This window comes from Oryctolagus cuniculus, chromosome 10 (genome assembly GCF_964237555.1).
Source record: "Oryctolagus cuniculus chromosome 10, mOryCun1.1, whole genome shotgun sequence".
Taxonomy (NCBI): Eukaryota; Metazoa; Chordata; class Mammalia; order Lagomorpha; family Leporidae; genus Oryctolagus; species Oryctolagus cuniculus.
In genome coordinates this window covers 109,055,336-109,073,966 of record NC_091441.1, presented here as the reverse complement: position 1 = coordinate 109,073,966, position 18,631 = coordinate 109,055,336, and the positions used below count along the sequence as shown (strand labels likewise).

Sequence of the window (18,631 nt, the reverse complement as noted above, 5' to 3'; positions counted from 1 at the left end):
TGCACAATTGCCTCTTTAAAGGGACAGGGTGTGCACAGGAGAAATTGGCACACAATTTGGTATTCAGAAATGACTCAAGGGTTCTTCCAGTTCTAAAATGAGTTGATTTGCAAGTAACTTAGACCCTCTTAAGCTGAACGGAGGTTTTATTTTTCCCCAGCCCTCCCAGTCAACGTGGTCGCCGAGACGCGGAACTCTCTGGAGCTGGGTTGCTCCACTGTGTTCATGTAGAAAATTTCTGATTTTTTCGTTTAATTTAAATTTCACTTTAAAGGAAAGAAAAAAGAAAAGAAAAGCAGCTTCTCCCTGAATCCTCCCAACACCTACCAGAGACAGCATCACCACCCCCACGGGAAAAAGCGGCACCGAGGCCTGAGGCCGGCCCAGAGCTGACCCGGGAACCCTGCCAGTGCCCTGGGACTCTCTCCTACTACCCTGCAGCCTCCGCGAGAGGCAGGGGTATGTTCCACATGAAATCCCAGCGGCTCCTGCTGCTGGGGAGAGCAGCAGGTCTGTCCCCGTCAGGGGTCTAGATTAGCCCAAGAGTGACAGGATTGTTCTGGATCCACTTTGCCCAGTGGAGTAGCCACCAGCCACAGTGGCCAGGGAGCCCTTCAACGTGGCTAGCACAGCTGAGGGACTGGATTCATTTTCATTTTCATTTAAATACACACTCGTGGTTGGGCCTCCCAGTCCTACCGCTCAACAACGTAAAGGGGCAGGCTTCTCCAAGTCCATCCTGGAGTGGGAGGTGACGCCACGGTCCATCAGCAGTTTCCATAGATCCTAAGGAGTTCATTCTAAAATTCATATGGTAGAACCAGCACCCAGGAAAGGGTCAAACTTTGCCCAAGAAGAGTCAAGACGATTAAAAAAAAAAAAAAAAAAAAAGAGGGATTCTTGATTCTTGTCCTAGTTAGAACATATAAAACGATAGCAGGTGCAAGTCTGGTGCTGGCAGAGGAACAAACAGAGCCTCCAGCGCAGCACGGAGCTCCGCGAAGGTCTTCCTGCTGCTTCCTGCTACGTCCCAGGCCCCGACAACAGTACCTGGCACGTGGGAGGTGCTATCAATAGCTGCTGAATGAAAGGAGCAGAGACCCATGTTCACGCAGGAATCAGATGTCATTTCACAGACGATTCGATACATCAGGGACCACCGGCCAATTCACAGAGCAAGACGACAGTTAAACCCTTGCTTGAATCATTCTCCAAAACAAATTCCAGATTAAAGTACTAAAGTGTACAAAACAAAACTATGAAAGTACTGAAGTTTTAAAACTGTCCATGCCTGGGGCCAAGGTCTTTGAAAGAAAACATAACAAGCCAAAGTGATTAAAAAAAAAAAAAAAAAAGGAAAACATTGATGATTTGTCTAGTTAAAATTATTACACAAAAAATCAGAAAAAAGTTTAAAAATGTGTAACTAAAAACTACTACCTTGCACACATTATAAGGTGAATTTTATGGTATGTGAATTACTTCTCGAAAGACTAAAAAAAGAAAAAGTATCCTGAAAGTGAGAGAAAGAAAATATTTGTAATTACCAGAGGTTAGTCTCCATAACATATAAAGAACTCCCACTACAGACAAGGCCTCAAAATTGGCAAACAGCCAACAGGAGGGAACAAAAAATGGACAGAGAATATGAGTAGGCATTTTGCAGAAAGCCCAAATATCCAAAAGATGCATGCATAACTACTCCCTCTTTGAAGAAAGCAGAGATACACAAAATAAAACAACCAAGAGATAAAAGATCCACTCACCCACTGGCTGAGGGAAAAGGTTAACCCGGAATGCTGACAAGCATGGGGACAGATCCATCCAGAGTGAAATGGGGACAGGCCCCCTTTAAACAGCAATGTGGCAGTTCCTCTGTCAGGACCAAACAGTTCCAGCCCTAGCTAGCTTTCCTAGAGCCCCTCTTGGGACTGTGTGTAATGGGTGTGTCCACACCCACTCTCATACTCCTGAGAGTCGTGAACAAGTGGAGGTACCGTGCCAGCACCCTATGGGTCTCCACGTGTGGACTACCACACTGCAGCAAAAAGGAACGCTGTGGTCCACGTGAACAGACAGGGAGAGCAACAGCAGACTGCACAGTGACAACCCAGTGGGCCCAGGTCCCGGAGTCCCAGGCCTCAGATGATGTCACCAAGGATCAGGTGATGGCAGTGAGGCCTGCTCAGGCCTCCCCTGCCCCATGTTCTGCTCTAGCACTTAGATGTCCCAACTCTGACATCTCACAACGCTAAGCAGCGAGTACCACTGATAGCCCCATTTCACAGATCCATACTCCAAACAGCAAGCTGTCCCAGAACATACAGGCAGGGAACAGGAGAATCAGGATCTGAAGCCAAGCCCTAGAGCTATGTTCTAAACCGTGGCTGTTAACGGTTCCTAAGAGGACACAGAAATGCACAGAAATAAAAGATCTGGATGGAGACTCCCAAACGCTACGAGGCCAAGAAGATGTGTCCCTTATGGCCTTTTCTGTGCAACATGTCATCACGGGTCACACATGAAATTAACAATTACGAGAACAAGAATGCATCTACAGAAGCTAAAGCTGACTGGTTGAGGGAGACTGCCTCTCCCTCACTACTGGCTTCCACGGGTCCATTCAGACTCCCATCATTCCAGCCTCTCCCATCCAGAAACGCTGCAGCTGGGCAGTTCCAAGGAGCAGTGGGGCAGACTTTTGGGACAGAGTCAGAAATGCGCTCAGGTCCCCACTGTGCCACCCATCACCCTAATGTGACCTTCTATGAAAACTGGCACCTGGCCCTAGCTCCTAGGATGGGTGTTAGTAACCACTAGGCAGGCCGGCTACACTGTCTCCTAACCTACAACTCCTGGGGGAATCTGCCAGACCAGCATCTGATGAAACTGAACCCCAGAGTCCTTGTGTGGAAACAGTGTGAGATTTCAGGGCGAACAGAACCCAAGGACTGCTCGGCCTCTCCCCTTCCTCTGGCTATCTTGGCCTGTGCTGAGAAGAGCCTGCTTGAAAGACCGCTTTCCTCCTTGGACCTGCACTCAGGACTGCCCAGCGCACCTTTCTGGGGCCCTGGCGAGGGCCACCCACTCACTCCACGCATCTAACTCACAGAGCTCCCAAGACCACGAGCCCTACTCCCCTCAGACACGGGCCCTGCATCTGCCCAGGCTTGCTCCCAGACCTAGTGACCGGCAGCAGCCCTTGAGCCCAGCAGGCAAGGTTGGGCACAGCCTTGGATCTCCACACACCCAGCCTGCTGTGGGAGACATAGGGTTAGAAGCGATGGACAGGGGCCGGCGCTGTGGCGTAGCAGGTAAAGCCACCGCCTGCAGTGCCAGCATCCCATAGGGGTGCCAGTTCGAGTCCCAGCTGCTCCACTTCTGATCCAGCTCTCTGCTATGGCCTGGGAAAGCAGTAGAAGATGGCCCAAGTCCTTGGGCCCCTGCACCCACATGGGAGACCTGGAAGAAGCTCCTGGCTCCTGGCTCTTGATCAGCGCAGCTCTGGCCACTGCAGCCATCTGGGATATGAACCAGCGGATGGAAGACCTCTCTCTCTCTGCCTCTGCCTCTCTGTAACTCTGACTTTCAAGTAAACAACTAAAGACCTGAGTTCCTTCACCACAGGAAAGGCCCCATCCTGCGCCAGTGGTCGGTGAATGTCTGCCATCCCCCACTACAGCAGCCTTTGGCTGAGCCAAATCTCCAATCTGGAGATCCAATCTCCCCTAACCACAGGCACCATGCTGTGTCCCACTGCTCACTCTGAATCTCAAACTCAGTGTGTGCAAACACAGGCCGACGTGAAAGCAGACACGCCCCCTGCTTGCCCTGCCAAGGTCCAGGGCTGTGAGAGCGCCTGCCCGGTGCTCCCCCAACCACGGCCGCCCTCCGCGGGGCACTCACTTGTTGAAGAGGTTCAGGCCGATGCGGTAGTGCCTCTTGCGGATGACGTCGTTGCTGAAGGCGGGCGAGTCCCAGCTGTTGCGCGTCTCCTTGTGGTAGGTCTGCTTGCTGAGCGTCTGCTCCCGCAGGCTGTCGCGAGATGACGACTCGGAGCTGCAGTTGATGGTGTCGTTGGAGTTGGATGTGCTGTTGATGCTGTCATTGTCCCCATCTGAGTAATCTGACTCAGACTTGCTCTGCCGATTGGCAGAACCATTAATGGCTAGGTGGCTGTCGAGAGGTCTGGGGGGCCGGGGCCGCAGATCGGGCTCCTCTCGGGAGAGGACCTTGGGGGGACCACTGTGGGGGCCATGCTTAGGGCTGCCTTGCTGCCCAGCGAGGCTGCGCTCATAGGCACTCTGCCTCTTGAGTGAGCCACGTTCCGAGCGGTCGCTGAGGTCCACAGAGCTGTCGCTGGGGGGTTCAATGGTGAGCAGCGGGAGGTGTTCCACCCGCAGCCGCTGCTCCTGCCGCTCCAGCGAGGGCGTGCTGCGGCAGCTTGTGTCCGTGTCCACCTTGTCGTCCTTGTGAGCCAGGGCCCAGTAGTCCTGGGCCATGCCCCCAGCCCGCAGCCTCAGGTCCGACTCAGTGCTGGAGGGCCGGTCCCCGACCTGCGAGATGGGCAGGGGTGGTGACAGCTCCTCCTCATCGATGTACAGGGTGACGTCACTGTAGGAGGCTGTCATCTCATCCAGTTTGTGGTGGTCCATGCTGTGCAGGGGTGGCTTGGGCTCGCTGTCCCGGGCCCGCACCACCTCGGGAACCGGCGCCTCCTCTGTGTGCAGGCTGCGGCAGTTCAGGGCATCATCGATGGACTCAGCCAGCGACTTCACCTGCCGAGAGAAGGCGTCCTCCAGCTCCGTGATGGCGTCCGCAAAGTCGCTGGAAGGGGCTGGAGACTTGAGTGTGGACGGCTCACCAAGGTCGCCACACTCAGGGGGCACCAGGGCCCCCAGCTGGGAGCCGTCATTGGTCACGGAGACCTGCTTGCCCTCGAAGTAGGAGCTGTGCACTTTCTCAGGCCCCTCAAAAGAGAACTGCATCCTCATGTTGGACAGCACGATCCGGCGCGACATGCGGTTCTCCGACATGGAGCTGCGCAGGCGCTCGAAGTTCTTATTCATCTGGTACTGGCGGAACGCCGTCTGGATGGTGCGGGCCGCATGGCGGGTCACGAGGCGCCCCCCATACTTGCGTTCTAGCATCTCCACCTGGTTGGGGACAGAGAGGAGCATGAGGACACCCACTGGCTTCCTAACCCCCACAGGGCTGTGACCAGAGAAGGTCTCAGCACCTTCCAAATGCCATTAAGACGACCACTGTGGGGCCTAACGTGAAACATGGGTGCCAAGTCCAAATGAGACGGAGAAACACTGCGTAACAGTCAGAGCACACACATGCCCTGCCGGAGCCCCCAGGGCCCTCCAAGGCAAGCAGACCCAGAGTGCTGAGCTTCCCAAACCTGGTCAGAGAAGCCTCGGGCCCTGGTGCACCCTATGCTGAGGAGTATCATGGAAAATACACGGAGGAGCTCCAAGAGGTGAAGCCCGCCCCCCTGGAGACGAGGAAACTGAGGCACACGTAGGCCAAGAGCCCTGGGAAAGATCTCAGCAAGGCCCTGGGCGCTGAGGATGGTCCGTAGGTTTCAAGGCCAGGTGCCTGGGTTCTACTGCTGTCTCCATGTATTCCCCAGTAAGCTTTGGAACCGTCTGACTCCTTGGTTGCTTCATTTGTAAAATGGGAACCGCACTGGGAGCTACCTCATAGCACTGGTGAGCCCTCAATAAGATGGAGGCAAAGTGGTCAGCACGTGCCAAGCACAGAGGCCAGAAGACCCTCGGCTGCACTCCCAGAATGCACTCACGGTCTGCAAACCCCCTCGTCCTCGCACTCTACAAACCGAGAGGCAGAGGAGACAGCCTGCCTGGCATCCTGGTGGGAAGCATGAGCTTCCAGTCCCCAGGTCACACAGGTCCACCCTGCAACCAGAGCCAGCTCTGCAGGAATCAAAGAAAAGCCAAGACAAGGAACTGGCATCTCCACCAGGCCAGGCCTCTGCGGGTACGAGGGCACAGCAGGCATGTGACCCGGGACTGGGACAGATCTCAGGTCCTCTGCAGTGAGACGAGATACCCTTCTTGCTGTCTGGCCCCAGCTGCCTACTATGTGCCAGGCATCACACCAAACAGGGCCGCAGAAAGCGAGACACCAGGGTCCCTGCCCTTGAGGAGCAGAGTCTATTAAAGGGAATAGATAGAAAGACCCAGATCCAGTGAAACACACTGAACACTGAGCAAAATCAAAGCTGCGGCCTGAGCGGGGGCAGACAATGGCTCAGAGCCACTGGGGGAGAGGGGAAAAGGGACTTGTACACCTTTGGGTGGAGCCTGGTCATCTGGCTTCCGAGGCACATGGCCTGGATGAGCAACTTCGCATTTCTGTGCGCCCCTCTGCAGAGCCAGTCAGCGTCACTCAGTCTCAAAGTGCCAGCTTGGCAGGGCCACCCCAACTCAGCAACGCCTGTGAAACAGGCCGGGAGAGAACTCCCCAAATGCCAAACACATCGGCTTTCCCTGTGCCTGCAGGAGGGGCAGGCCGGCTGGGTAGAGGCAGTGGAGGGGGGAAGGGGGAATGAAAATGACTTTTCCAATCCCAGTCAGGCCCAGAGTCAGCCAGGGAGGGTCTGTTTTTTTCCTCTCACCCTGAAGTTACTGAACACAATCCAAAGAGATGACCTCACTTCCACATCTGTAACCAGAAAGTTTCTGTTTTACGGGTTATGACTGGAGCTCAGAAAGCCCACAGGGCCTCCAGGAAGCCCCTTCTTCCCTCCTTCTCTTTTCTGCCTGTGGTCCTGGGTCCCTGCCGTCAACCCTGGGCAGAGGCGTCATGGGCACCAGGGCCACCAGCTCAGGCCCAGAGCTCATTTTGGTGCCTGCCCTCCTGTTGTACCTGAACCTTAAAGACCAGAGCAGTTTTCTCGAAACCTCCCTAAGGTCGTGTGTGTGTGTGTGAATGTGTGAGTGTGTGTGTGTGTGTGTGTATGTTCATGTGTGTATGTGTACGTGCATAAGTGTGTGTTTATGTGAGTGTATCTGTATCTGCGTACGTGTGTCTGTGTGTGAGTGTGTGTGTGTCAATGGGGACCAGCCTTTGGGAAGGCAGAAACAACCAAGCCCCCAACCATCCCCCAAAGAGGATAAAGACAACGCGAGCCTGCTCTTTCTGAACTCACACAAGGCCCAGTCTCAAAGCTTCCTGGGACCCGGAGGAGGAAATGCAATTAACATCTGCTCACTAACTGGTTGTGCCAGGGACAGCATGTCCCCACCTGATACGGCACTTCCACTCCCGCCAGGGCCTTTCACTAGTCCACTTCTCAGATGCTGAGCAGGAGGGCAAGCAGTCCAGGCCGGACGGTTAACAGGAGTGGACTGGCCCTGCCATCACCACACTTCTGAGCAGCGGGAACAAGCACCTGAGAGGAATGCCCTTTGACACAGAGGAACTGTCACTTCTTGACAACCCAGGGACAGTCCCTGACACCCTGACACCTGGGCCTCTTATTCTCAGGGTCAGAAAACCCCAGGAGGTGCAGAGGGCCACGGCCAGCCGGAGGCACGCCCAAATTCACACGGCACTTCCTCCACGAAAATGCGACTGCATCCCCAGGACCTGAGCTCCTGGCGGGGGCAGGCAAGCTCCCCAGGCCATCCCCACGCAGTCCGTCCTGGCCCACTTCTGCTCTGCTTGGAAGCTCAGCAGTGGCCGGTGCTCAGTGACCTTTCTTCTTTCTGGGCCAAATGATCACCTCCTCTCCGCCTCCGCACTACCACTTCCTCGGCATCCTTTCCATCTCCCGCGATACCAAACCTGCTCTGGCCTCAGGGCCTTTGCGCCTGCCACTGCCTCTTCCTGGAACACCTTCTCCTGCCACCCTCCTGAGGTGGTCCCCGCCACCCCTATCCAATGCTGCCAACCCTCATAGCCGCTCTATTTCCTACCCCAATCTGACAACCCCCAGAGCTGGTGTTGGTCATCTCCTGCACCAGAGCACCAGTTCAAGAGCAGGAGGTCTGCCCGGCCCACTGTCCACTGCTCAGCCTGCAGCACAGCCCCTCGGTACCTGGTGGGTGGCAGCTAACGCAATGGAAGGGGAGGAGCAGCTGCACTGGGCCTGCTCTGTGTCTGGCTGCAATTATCCCCGTGGCCTCCAACAGGTCTTCACCCTTCCCGTTTCTACTCCAGTGGTCCTACTATAAACTGTGACCTGCTCTGGATCTAGGCATAACTGACACGTGCAGTTGAGGCTGTTCTCTCTGCCTCTGGCCTGGCCTTGGGGCCAAGAGCCACAGTGGCAGGTGTGGTGGGGGGTGGGGGTGATGGTGGTGCTATTTGCTACCAGGCTCTGGCGCCTGCTGGGACCCTTGTCCCAACTCACGAGTGAAAAGACAGAGAGTCATCAGGGTCAAGGAGGGAGAGGCTGCCCAAAGGGTCAGGGCAGAGTGAAGAAGGGACCGAGTAGGGGATTTTTTGCCAGGAGGCAAGACCCGCGCTGGGCAGAGCTCCCACAGCGCCCTAGGAAGCCGAGGGCCACAACAGGCACACAGTCGGCTCCTTGAAGGACAAGCAAGAAGACAGAACCGCAGAGGCCAGGCCAGGCTGCAGGGTAGACAAAAGCAGGAAGTCCTCTCAGCCCCAAAGGCAACCTCTGACCCTTCCTTGAGCCACGCCGTGCAGGTGGCCACGCATCCGCCTTGCCCTGTACACGGGTGCCCACCCCTGTCTCCCTGCCAGGCCCCTGGGGGAGGGGCTGCAGCCCTCAGCGAGGCCACCTCCCACGAGAAACCCAACTTGGAGAGCAAAGGGGAGACGGAGGGCTCCTGGCCAAGCCGGCTGTGGGTGAGCCGGGCGCTCTCCTCAGGGCCTGTGCTATTTGTATTGTCACCTCACATCCCTCCCTGTCCCCAGGACCCCCCTTCAGTCCTCTCCTGGGTCCTCAGAACCTCCCACAGGGGTCACGTGCCCTGTGTGTCCCAGTGGTGCTGGGCTGCGATACTCAGACACACACACCACTGTCCTCCAGATCCTGGCCACAAGGGACACGGAAACCAAGGAGAGGCACAGGTGTCACTGGAGGACAACCCGAGGGTCCCCGAGACCAAGGTCAGACAATCAAGCCCCTGCTCTGGACAGCCCTTCACTCATCTCAGCTGAGAGTTCGCAGGACGGGTAGAGCGCGGGCCGAGGGCAAGGCCCTGTGTGAGGGAGCCGCCTGGCAGCCCAGGGACGCTGGAGGATGCACCAGGCAACAGAGCTGCCCAGCCGCTCGTCCCCCGTGGGCTGTGCCACCCACCTGCTTGTCCTGCAGGTCCGAGGAGAGTTCATAGCTCTCAGAGAGTGACCGCGAGCGCTTGATGGCCTCCTCCTCGGCCTGCTTTCGCAGGATGGAGGTCGAGTGCTGCAGCTTGGGCCTCCTGGTGCGCTGCTGCTGTCCCGGCGGCCCCGAGTACAGCCCATAGGCTCCCACAGACGTGTGCTCGTAGTGGTCCGGGCTCAGGCTGGAACCAGGCAACAGGGGGCCCTGGTGGTAGGCTGAGGGGCTGTCCAGGGATGTGCCGGTCTCACTGCTGGGGGCCTCACCCTCGACACTGCAGAGGAGAGAAAAGCAAGAAGCCTCTTGTGAGCCAGAATCCCAAACCCAGAGAACTGGGAGAGCCCCCCGCCACGTTCCAGGAGGCACCTGCAAGGCCCGCTCTTGCTGCTTCCCCGTGGTCCCACCACAGGGTCCCCCTCAAAGCCAGAGGGACCCCGGGAAACCCCTGAGCTCCCCCCTCATCCCACCTTCCTTCTCTCGGGAACACGTGCACCCTCTCCCTTCCAGTGTACTTGACTGATGTCCACCACTGCCCACACAAGAAATCATCTCTCTGGAGACAAGGATTTGGGCCCCCTGGGTGGCTGTCATGACCCCCAGTGCCTTCAGCAGACTTGCGCACACACAGCAGGTGCTCAGGAAATCCTGATTAAAGTAATGTTGTGGGGCCGGTGCTGTGGGGCAGTGGGCTAAGCCTTCACCTGAGGTGCCGGCATCCCATATGGGCAACAGGTCATGTCCCAGCTGCTCCGCTTCCAATCCAGCTCTCTGCTTATGTCCCAGGAAAGCAGAGAGGATGGTCCAACTCCTCGGGCCCCTGCACCCATGTGGGAGACCTGGAGGAAGCTCCTGGCTCCTGGCTTCAGATCGGCTCAGCTCCAGCCGCTGCAGCCATATGGGGAGTGAATCAGAGGATCAAAGACTTTTCTGCCTTTCCTTCTCTCTGTCTGTATCTCTACCCCTTAAATAAATAAATAAATAAATAATCTTTTTAAAAAATGTTTTCATTTTGTCTCCTACCACCTGGATTAAATCCACCAGATTTTTTTTAAACCTTTTTCAAAAACATGGACAAAAATGACTTTTCTCCGCCTGACTCTTTTTGAGTGCCCAAGAGGAAGGTCAGACGATCACCTGCCTTCACTGGAAACTCTTTCACGTATCTCAGTGAGGCCAGGCTGGGGCGAGAAGTTCCAGGAGAAACAGAGTCCCATGTGGGGCCAGGGCATGGGGTATTTGTCACAGCTGCGTATGTCACCCCCAAATTGCTATGCTGAAGTCCTAACTCCCGCATGGCATCTGGAGTAGGGTCTCTGTGGCGGTCACCTGGTCACACCTGACCCAGTATGCCTGGAATCCACATGGGAGGCGGGGGGGAAGACACAGACACAGAGGGAGGGGCAGGTGAGTAGCAGGGAGAAGGCGGCGTCTTAGGGGGAAACAACTCTGCCCAGCACCTTGGCCTTCAGCCTCCTGCCTCAGGAACCATGAGGCCATGGGTGCCTGTTGCTCAAGCCCCCGGCCTGTGGAATGTACTGTGGCAGGCCAGGAGACTAACACAGTATTGTCCATACATTTTCTCTAAATCCTAAAGTCAGCTTGCAAAGGAGGAATCGCTGCCTGCCCCCACGGGTGAGGAGAGCGTGGCTGAGCTCACACAGGTGGGATTCCAGCTCAGGCTGGCGGACTCTGCTGTTCCCGGGCCTCACTGCCTCTCATCCTCACGACACACAACATCCCTCTCTCGGTCTCCAAGCATCAAGGAGGAACAAAGCCAGCTAGTGAGGGACAGGGAGGGACTGGCTGACCGCCTCATCCCAATTCACGAACTTGGAAAACGTTTTCCTTCTGTGCAGACCCTGCTTTCTGCTGCACGCTGCTTTTCAGCACAAGGAGAAAAAGGAGACATTTACGCAATCAGTTTCTAGCATGACTTCAAGTCACCCCGGCAGGCTCCCTGTTCCCGTAAGGTCACTCGACCTCGACTGGAAGGGACCTGAAAGACTCTGATCCCTGGGGCCTGGGCAGGGGTCTCACTGGGAGAGCACAGCAGAAAGAAGAGAACGCAGACCCCACCCAGGCTGCAGGCCTTGCTCAATGGCTCCTTCTTCAGATCAGCGGGAACGCCTTGCATTCAACAGTCAGGGCCAGCTGGTCCTCCCTTGCCAGGCCCCACCTCTCTTCCTAAAGTTCCCCAGGGGCCTGGCAGGGCCTGCCAAATGTAGACTCCTACCCCTCCCTCCAAGAAAACTCCAGAACAGGGGCCCAGGGAAGAAGGTCCTGGAGCAGAGAGGGCCAAGGCCAGCCCACCAAGGTAGTGGGAAGAAGCCTGCCCTTTGGATGTAATTCCACCCTGAGTCGGGCACAGGCTGAAAATCTCAGCACTTGCTTTCCAGCGCTATAGCTTAAGGACTTCCTGTCCACCAATTGGCTCTGGCCTCTGGGGACAGGAAGTGGGGCAACCCACCTCTCACCTGGCTCCCCATGGACTAAGGTGTGACAGCAAGATACTGAGGTCTTTCCTGGGGGAAAAGCCTAGGCAGGGGACAGGTAGGGGCGGGAGGCAGGTAAAGCAACCAGGGTCCCTTGTCTGGCTCTGCCTTGTGTAGCTGTGAGTCAGGGCAGGTCACCCCTCATTTAAGGCTCTCAGTTGCCTTCTCTGTAACGCAAGCTAGACCAGATGTCTTCTAGTTGCCAAGGAGACCTTTAACACTCTCCTGATATTGTAAGAGTCACCTGCCAGTCCCCTGCACCCCCTCCAGCTTCCTTTGGGCCTAATGTGTAGGTGTGGGGTAGAGACTGGCAGATCTTAATCTTCTCCCACCCTTCTCCAAACCACTGAACAGGGCCTCGCAAACAGCACTCAGTGGCTCAGTCAACCATTATAGGCAGGGGCGAGTGAACCCCCAGGCCCAGGCTTCAGGCACTCTATGGCAGCCCACAGAGGGGCCACCAGGCTCTGTGGGAAGCCCACACCACACTGGCTGACCCAGAGACTTTGCTCTTCTCCAGTGTGCTTTGTCTTCGCAGCCGGCCAGTGCATTACAAGGGAATAACTCCTCACATGCATCCCCAAAGTGGACACAGCCAAGTCAGGGGTCAAATCTATGTTCCAGCAAGAGGCTATTGGGAAACAAAATCCTGTCCTTGAAGGGAGGCTGCTGGCTCCATGCACCCAAGGGAAATTGATAGCTGGATCACAATGTTGAATTAGCGGAACCCAGAGACTGCCAGGCAGTTTCCCTGCGGGTCCCTGGAGCCAGGGGTGTAGGACTGGGTGTCCTGGGGCCCCCTCTGAGCTGCTAGGTGATGGCTAACAGGCAGGGGGAATTTTGGGGGTTAAGAACCTCACTCACTGCGATGTCTTCAGCCTACAGGCCCAGGATAAAGGAGCAATATCCACCTCATATATGAGGCATCTGACCGTTTACCAAGCCCTTATGTGGCCCAGAAGCAGCTGTATGCAGGTTGAACAGGGCCTTTCCCCAGCAGTGGGCAGGGAGCTCAGCCTGGGCCTGCCTGTGAAGGTGAGAGGCTGTTATGATTCTGCAGGTCAGGGCAGAGGAGGGTGAAGAAAAAACGCAAATGATGGTCACTGAACTCAAGGGCTACGCTTTGCTCTGTAATGGGAAAGGCCAGGCTGCTGGATGGCAGGGGTCAGTAAGGACTTCAGAGTGGGCATAAGTCACCATGGAGGGAGGCTTTGGGTCCTGGAAAAGGCTGCCTTTGGGACAGGATTGGGAGGTTGGGATGGAGGTGGTTAGGAGTAGGCAAGAACCTTCCTGCCAGCCCAGGGTTCCTGCTCTGGGCATTCCTTGGTTCTGGGCTGCCCTGCACCAGCAGGTTCCCAAATGTGTTTGGGAGAGGCCTGGGCCTCCCCGTGGGCATCCCCTCCAGGAAGAGACAATCCAGCAGTCAGAGCCCATCCCTTCGACCCTTGAGCCACCCTCCTGGGCATCATCACTTTAGTCCCTCCCCACTATCCAACCTGTCACCAAATCCCATTGAGTCTACAGAGTGGTGTCCCCTTGAGCTGTGCCACGTAACAGCCCTTCAAAACCCCAAGCAACTAAACTTAAGACCAGCCCAAGCAGAAAAGAAATGGCTATGTTATCCAACTACCACCAGCATGACGCCAGCAGGTTTTCAACAACAAACATGGACAAAAGCGGGCCTCATATGAATTTCTCTGTGTGGCTTAAGAACCCACATTGAGCCAGACAGCATCCCGGTATTAGAGATCCTGACCACAAGCTACCCAGTATTAGAGAGCCAGAGTCTTTCCTCAATCTGAGCTTATCTAGGCTGACAAATGTAAGGTACAGTCACACACTGCCTTATGACGGTGACGTGTTCTCAGAAATGGGTTGTTGTGGGGAATCCCACAGGAGTCCCAAGAGTTACAGAGCACCGCTAACCCAAAAAGAAAGCGAAAACACAAAACCAAATGGGGTTACTTAAGCTGAAGCCACTAAGCACCAGGAACTGCCCAGACCATCTGTCAGAACAGACACAGGTGGTGAGGCCTGAGAAGGACTGGGGGACACTACATCATAAGAAGCAGCCAACCAGCTGGCTACTGCATTACTTCACCCTCACCTCTGCACCACGACTGGCCACAGCCAGAGACCCCAACACACCACTGGTCACACTCAAACACCAACAGCTGGTTGGTGACACCCAAAAAGGATGAGCCTGTGACTGGTGACCCCCTAGAGCACACTCACTGCCCACCTACTCTAGAAGTGGGATAGAAAGGCGAGCCTCACCACTGCTCTGCATCCCCTCGGGGACCATGGCTCAGTGCGGGTGATGGTCAGGTAGATCCACCACATCTTTTTTTTTTTTTTTTAAGATTTATTTATTTATTTATTTGCGAGGTAGAGTTACAGACAGTGAGAGGGAGAGACAGAGAGAAAGGTCTTCCTTCCGTTGGTTCACTCCCCAAATGGCGGCAACAGCTGGAGCTACACTGACCCAACGCCAGGAACCAGGTGCTTCTCCCTGATCTCCCATGCGGGTGCAGGGGCCCAAGGACCTGGGCCATCCTCTACTGCTTTCCCAGGCCATAGCAGAGAGCTGGATTGGAATAGGAGCAGCTGGAACTCGAACCAATGCCCTTAAGAGATGCCGGCACCACAGGCGGAGGATTATCCTTACTGTGCCATGGCACCAGTCCCAATCCACCACATCTTGATGAAACTCTGCCTGAGTCTTCGCTGGCCTAAACTCTCTTGCTACTCTGCTGGATCCGACCGCGCCTGGACGTCCCAGCCGCGGCCAGAGTTGACATCGGAGCTGGACTGGACTTCTCGTCGGTGACTTCTCCAACCCTTCACTGTCGCTGCCCATCTTGGAACTCTGAGCCTACTGCCCAGAGTGCCAGTCATCCCATGACTACTGTCCATAAGTGACTGTTCCAAGATCCGTCTCTCCGAACAGTAACGGACACTTTGGTCTTTGACTTTGGTGACCGTGACACGAACCTTGAGAATGCAGCATTCATGTAGCTTCCTTAGCCAGGAGTGTTTGGATTGATTATGCTTTTTATTCTTTACACTTATTACTATGGCTGAATATTTTGAGAGATTGTCTTGCTCCTAGATGTGTGGACTAATGGTATATACTGAGTGGTACTGACCCTTAGACGTGTGCACTGAATATGTATTGAGTGGCAATGAATAATAAATCATACTGAAAAGACTATCACGAATCTGCGATTCTCCCCGTGCTCCGGCTCGTCGCATTAGCCTTGCTGAGCCGTGTGACAAGCGGTGCTTGTGTCATTGTGTGAACATCACTGGGTAGACTTCCGCAAACCTAGATGCCATGGCCGACTGCACACCTGGGCTATATGCCATTACCCACACACATGGTGTAGCCTATCGCTCGAGGGCCGTGAGGCATTAGAAGGAGCACCCTCTTAAACAATGACAGAAAGCCCGGAAAACACGGAGGCTACTGAGATAATCATTCACCACCGTCATCAGTGTCCACCACGTATGCGCTGCATTCTTACAAGGCTGCCGTGCAGGTGGCAATGTTATCCCGGTGGCATCATTAGGTAGTAGGAAGTTTTCAGCTCCTTTTTAATCTCACAGGACACCATAGTAGCTGTGGTCAGTCGTTAACTGAAACACCCTTACGGAGTGCATGACTATGTTTTTTTATGAGTGAGGAGGGAGAACTGTCCATGTCACAGAATAGTCACCCTTGCTCTCCCTATGGCAAAATGGCACATGGCCTAGAGACAGACTGTGACTTTAAAATGAGGCTCAGGGGCGAGCACTGTGGCGTAACAAGTAAAGCCGCTGCCTGCAGTGCTGGCATCCAATGTGGGAGCCGGTTCAAGTCCCAGCTGCTCCACTTCTGATCCAGCTCTCTGCTATGGCCTGGGAAAGCAGTACAAGATGGCCCAAGTGCTTGGGCCCCTGTACCCATGTGAGAGACCCAGAATAAGCTCCTGGCTCCTGACTTCAGATCGGTACAGCTCTAGCCATTGTGGCAAACTGGGGAGTGAACCACCAGATGGAAGACTCTCTCCCTCTCTCTCACTCTCTGCCTCTCCTCTCTCTAACTCTGACTTTCAAATAGTAAATAAATCTTGAAAAACAAACGAGGCTTACACTGTACCCCATGCAGATAGCTTCCAACTTAACGACAGCTGAACTTCTGATTTTTCTATTTTACTTTTTTTTTTTGACAGGCAGAGTGGACAGTGAGAGAGAGAGACAGAGAGAAAGGTCTTCTTTTGCCATTGGTTCGCCTTCCAATGGCCGCCACGGCCAGCACACCGTGCTGATCCGATGGCAGGAGCCAGGTGCTTCTCCTGGTCTCCCATGGGGTGCAGGGCCCAAGCACTTGGGCCATCCTCCACTGCACACCCGGGCCACAGCAGAGAGCTGGCCTGGAAGAGGGGCAACCGGGACAGAATCCGGCGCCCCGACTGGTACTAGAACCCGCTGTGCCGGCGCCGCAAAGCAGAGGATCAGCCTATTGAGCCGTGGTGCCGGCCTTGATTTTTCCATTTTACAATGGGTTCCCCGGAAGTATTAAATGCACTTTCAACATGGCATGTTTTTAACGTAACAGTGATTTCTCAGGACGTGGGCACGTCGTAAATCAAGGCGCACCCGCGGTGTGAAGGCGCACCAGTCGTAAATCAAGGCGCACCCGCGGTGTGAAGACGCACCAGTCGTAAATCAAGGCGCACGCGCGGTGTGAAGGCGCACCAGGAAACAGCCAGAACGGCCCTCGCATCCAACCCCAGCACCACCTCAACCTCCCTGGTGCAGCGGGTCCACCTCTCACCAGTCCAGCTCAGCCCCCGGGGACGCTCCTCCCACAGGCACAGTCCATCAGACAGGCAAACACACCAGAGGTAACCTTCAGCTGCGCCCTTTCTCGTCGAGGAGCAGGGCAAGGCACGAGCTCCAGTCCCACAACGTTCCCTGGCAGTGTGGAGCGTCTGGAACTCGCTCTGGCAGTTAGTGCTTAAGGCTGGGTGCTCACAGGAGGCACTCCTGGCTCAGTGCCCCCTTCCAGAACCCCTGCTAGGGAAACAAGGTGAGCCAGCAGGGGACGGTCCAGCATGGTCGCAGCAGTGTTGGTTCTAACCACACCGACCTGGAGATCACCTGCATGCCCACCAACAAGGAGCCAATAACAATTCCTATCTGTATGGAGTTAATGTCAAGATGGGGGAAGATCAGGTCTGAGGGCAGCTCTTAGGAAAAACACTCAGGGATTTTGCGTTGACTATAATATTAATGTGAACTGATGCCACGATACAGCTGAGACGCCAGTCACTGATGTGAATACAAAGCCAGAAGCAAAAACAGCCCCGCTGTGTGCTACAGCTGTCAGATCACAGCAAAAGCGGGGTCTGGGTTCCAGAGCCCTGGAGCTGGGATGGCAGATCTGGGGTGTGTGCTTGCCCCGACTCCTCCTCAGCAGACATTGCTAATTGATCACAGACTCCTTGCTGCAGATCTTGGGTGGGGTCTTCACTCTCTCCAACACAGCACCCTGCACAACTGATCCCAGCTGGCCCAGAAGATGAACTCCGGTATTTGCCAAGACCCAACTGCAGTATGCAGCGAGAAAAACACACGGCCTACTACCAAGAGCCAGACCCACTCGGCCAGGGGAAAAGAGCCTCCAACACGCTCCCTGTCCGGAAGCCTCTGACAGGTCCACAGCCTAGGCGGAAACAGACACAGCCTGCGGGCAGTACTATGGCCCACATGGCCCCTGACCTGAGAACAGACATTCAGAAGGCAGCAAGACCTCTGTCACTGGAGCTGACAAGCTATAGGAGGTCAGACCCACATCAGAGAAGTGATGAGACTCCAATCTGGCCTACAAGCCTCGATCCCAGCACCCTATGGTCTGCCTGAATCTGTACCCTTGACTTATGTTTTTGGGCCTGTGAGGGGCTACACTGAGGTCTCAGTTCAAACCCCACTTCCTCCCCAAGGCCCCCTTGCCTGCTGCAGCCCCCACCACCCCATATGCTCTTTCTCAGCCATACAGACCACTGCTGGGTAAGTACGATCCAGGTCCACTCCCCTCACTAGGAATCTTACGTCAATGCGCTGGCCTCCAGAAAAGACGGGAATGGCTAGGAGATGACCTGCTCTGTCCAGCTCGCCATGGTGATGGTGGGGACCTCAAAGGGGAGACAGGCTGAAGACGGGGCTGGAGAGCAGGCGAGGACTTGGTGCTGCCTAGGGATGCATCCACATTAGGCCCAAAGGCCCCCACCCTGTGCTCAGGCACAGCCAGCAACGGGCACACTGGCCACCTCCTCCCCCAACTTGGGGACTCCAAACTGTGACTCACTGCAAGGTTACCCAAGTTCCTCTCCCCTCTCCACTTTCCCAAACAGGCCTTCTTCCGCTGAGGTGGTTTCTGTTTCTGACAGATGGGGAAATGCCTGGGTCGGGCAGGCAGCACTACAGGGCTGTGTCCCTGCTTCCCTAGGACAATGCACACTGGGACAGCAAGGGGGACACAGCTTGAGTCTCCTCCCTGGCCATGGCCTTCTGCCAGATAGGGGCTGGACGGGCTCCTTGGACGTTTACGTGGGGACACTGTTCTGCTCAGCAGCAGTGTGACCGTGGGCAGGGATACTTCAGCCTCAGTTTCCACTCCTGTAAAATGGGAATAATCAGAACACCTACTTCACAGTACTGCTGTCAGCAGACTTGATACAAAGTCCTTAAAGCAGTGTTTTCTCAATACAAAGCACTTGCTAGTGGCTGATCCTGGTTATCCTTTGACTAAGAGGACCAACCTACACATCCT

At 55.3% G+C, this 18,631-nt stretch overlaps 1 protein-coding gene across 15 annotated transcripts in view; it reads right to left on the bottom strand.

The window, feature by feature from the left end:
* IQSEC1 (IQ motif and Sec7 domain ArfGEF 1) overlaps positions 1-18,631 on the bottom strand; it is a 296,844-nt gene that overhangs the window by 33,413 nt on the left and 244,800 nt on the right. For all 15 annotated transcript variants that reach the window (XM_051852615.2, XM_051852616.2, XM_051852620.2 and 12 more), the window contains 2 exons: positions 9,302-9,596; positions 3,907-5,156 (listed from right to left, as the gene is read on the bottom strand). In XM_051852615.2, the coding sequence (XP_051708575.1) occupies positions 3,907-5,156; positions 9,302-9,596 (1,545 nt within the window). The remainder of the gene's footprint in view (positions 1-3,906; positions 5,157-9,301; positions 9,597-18,631) is intronic.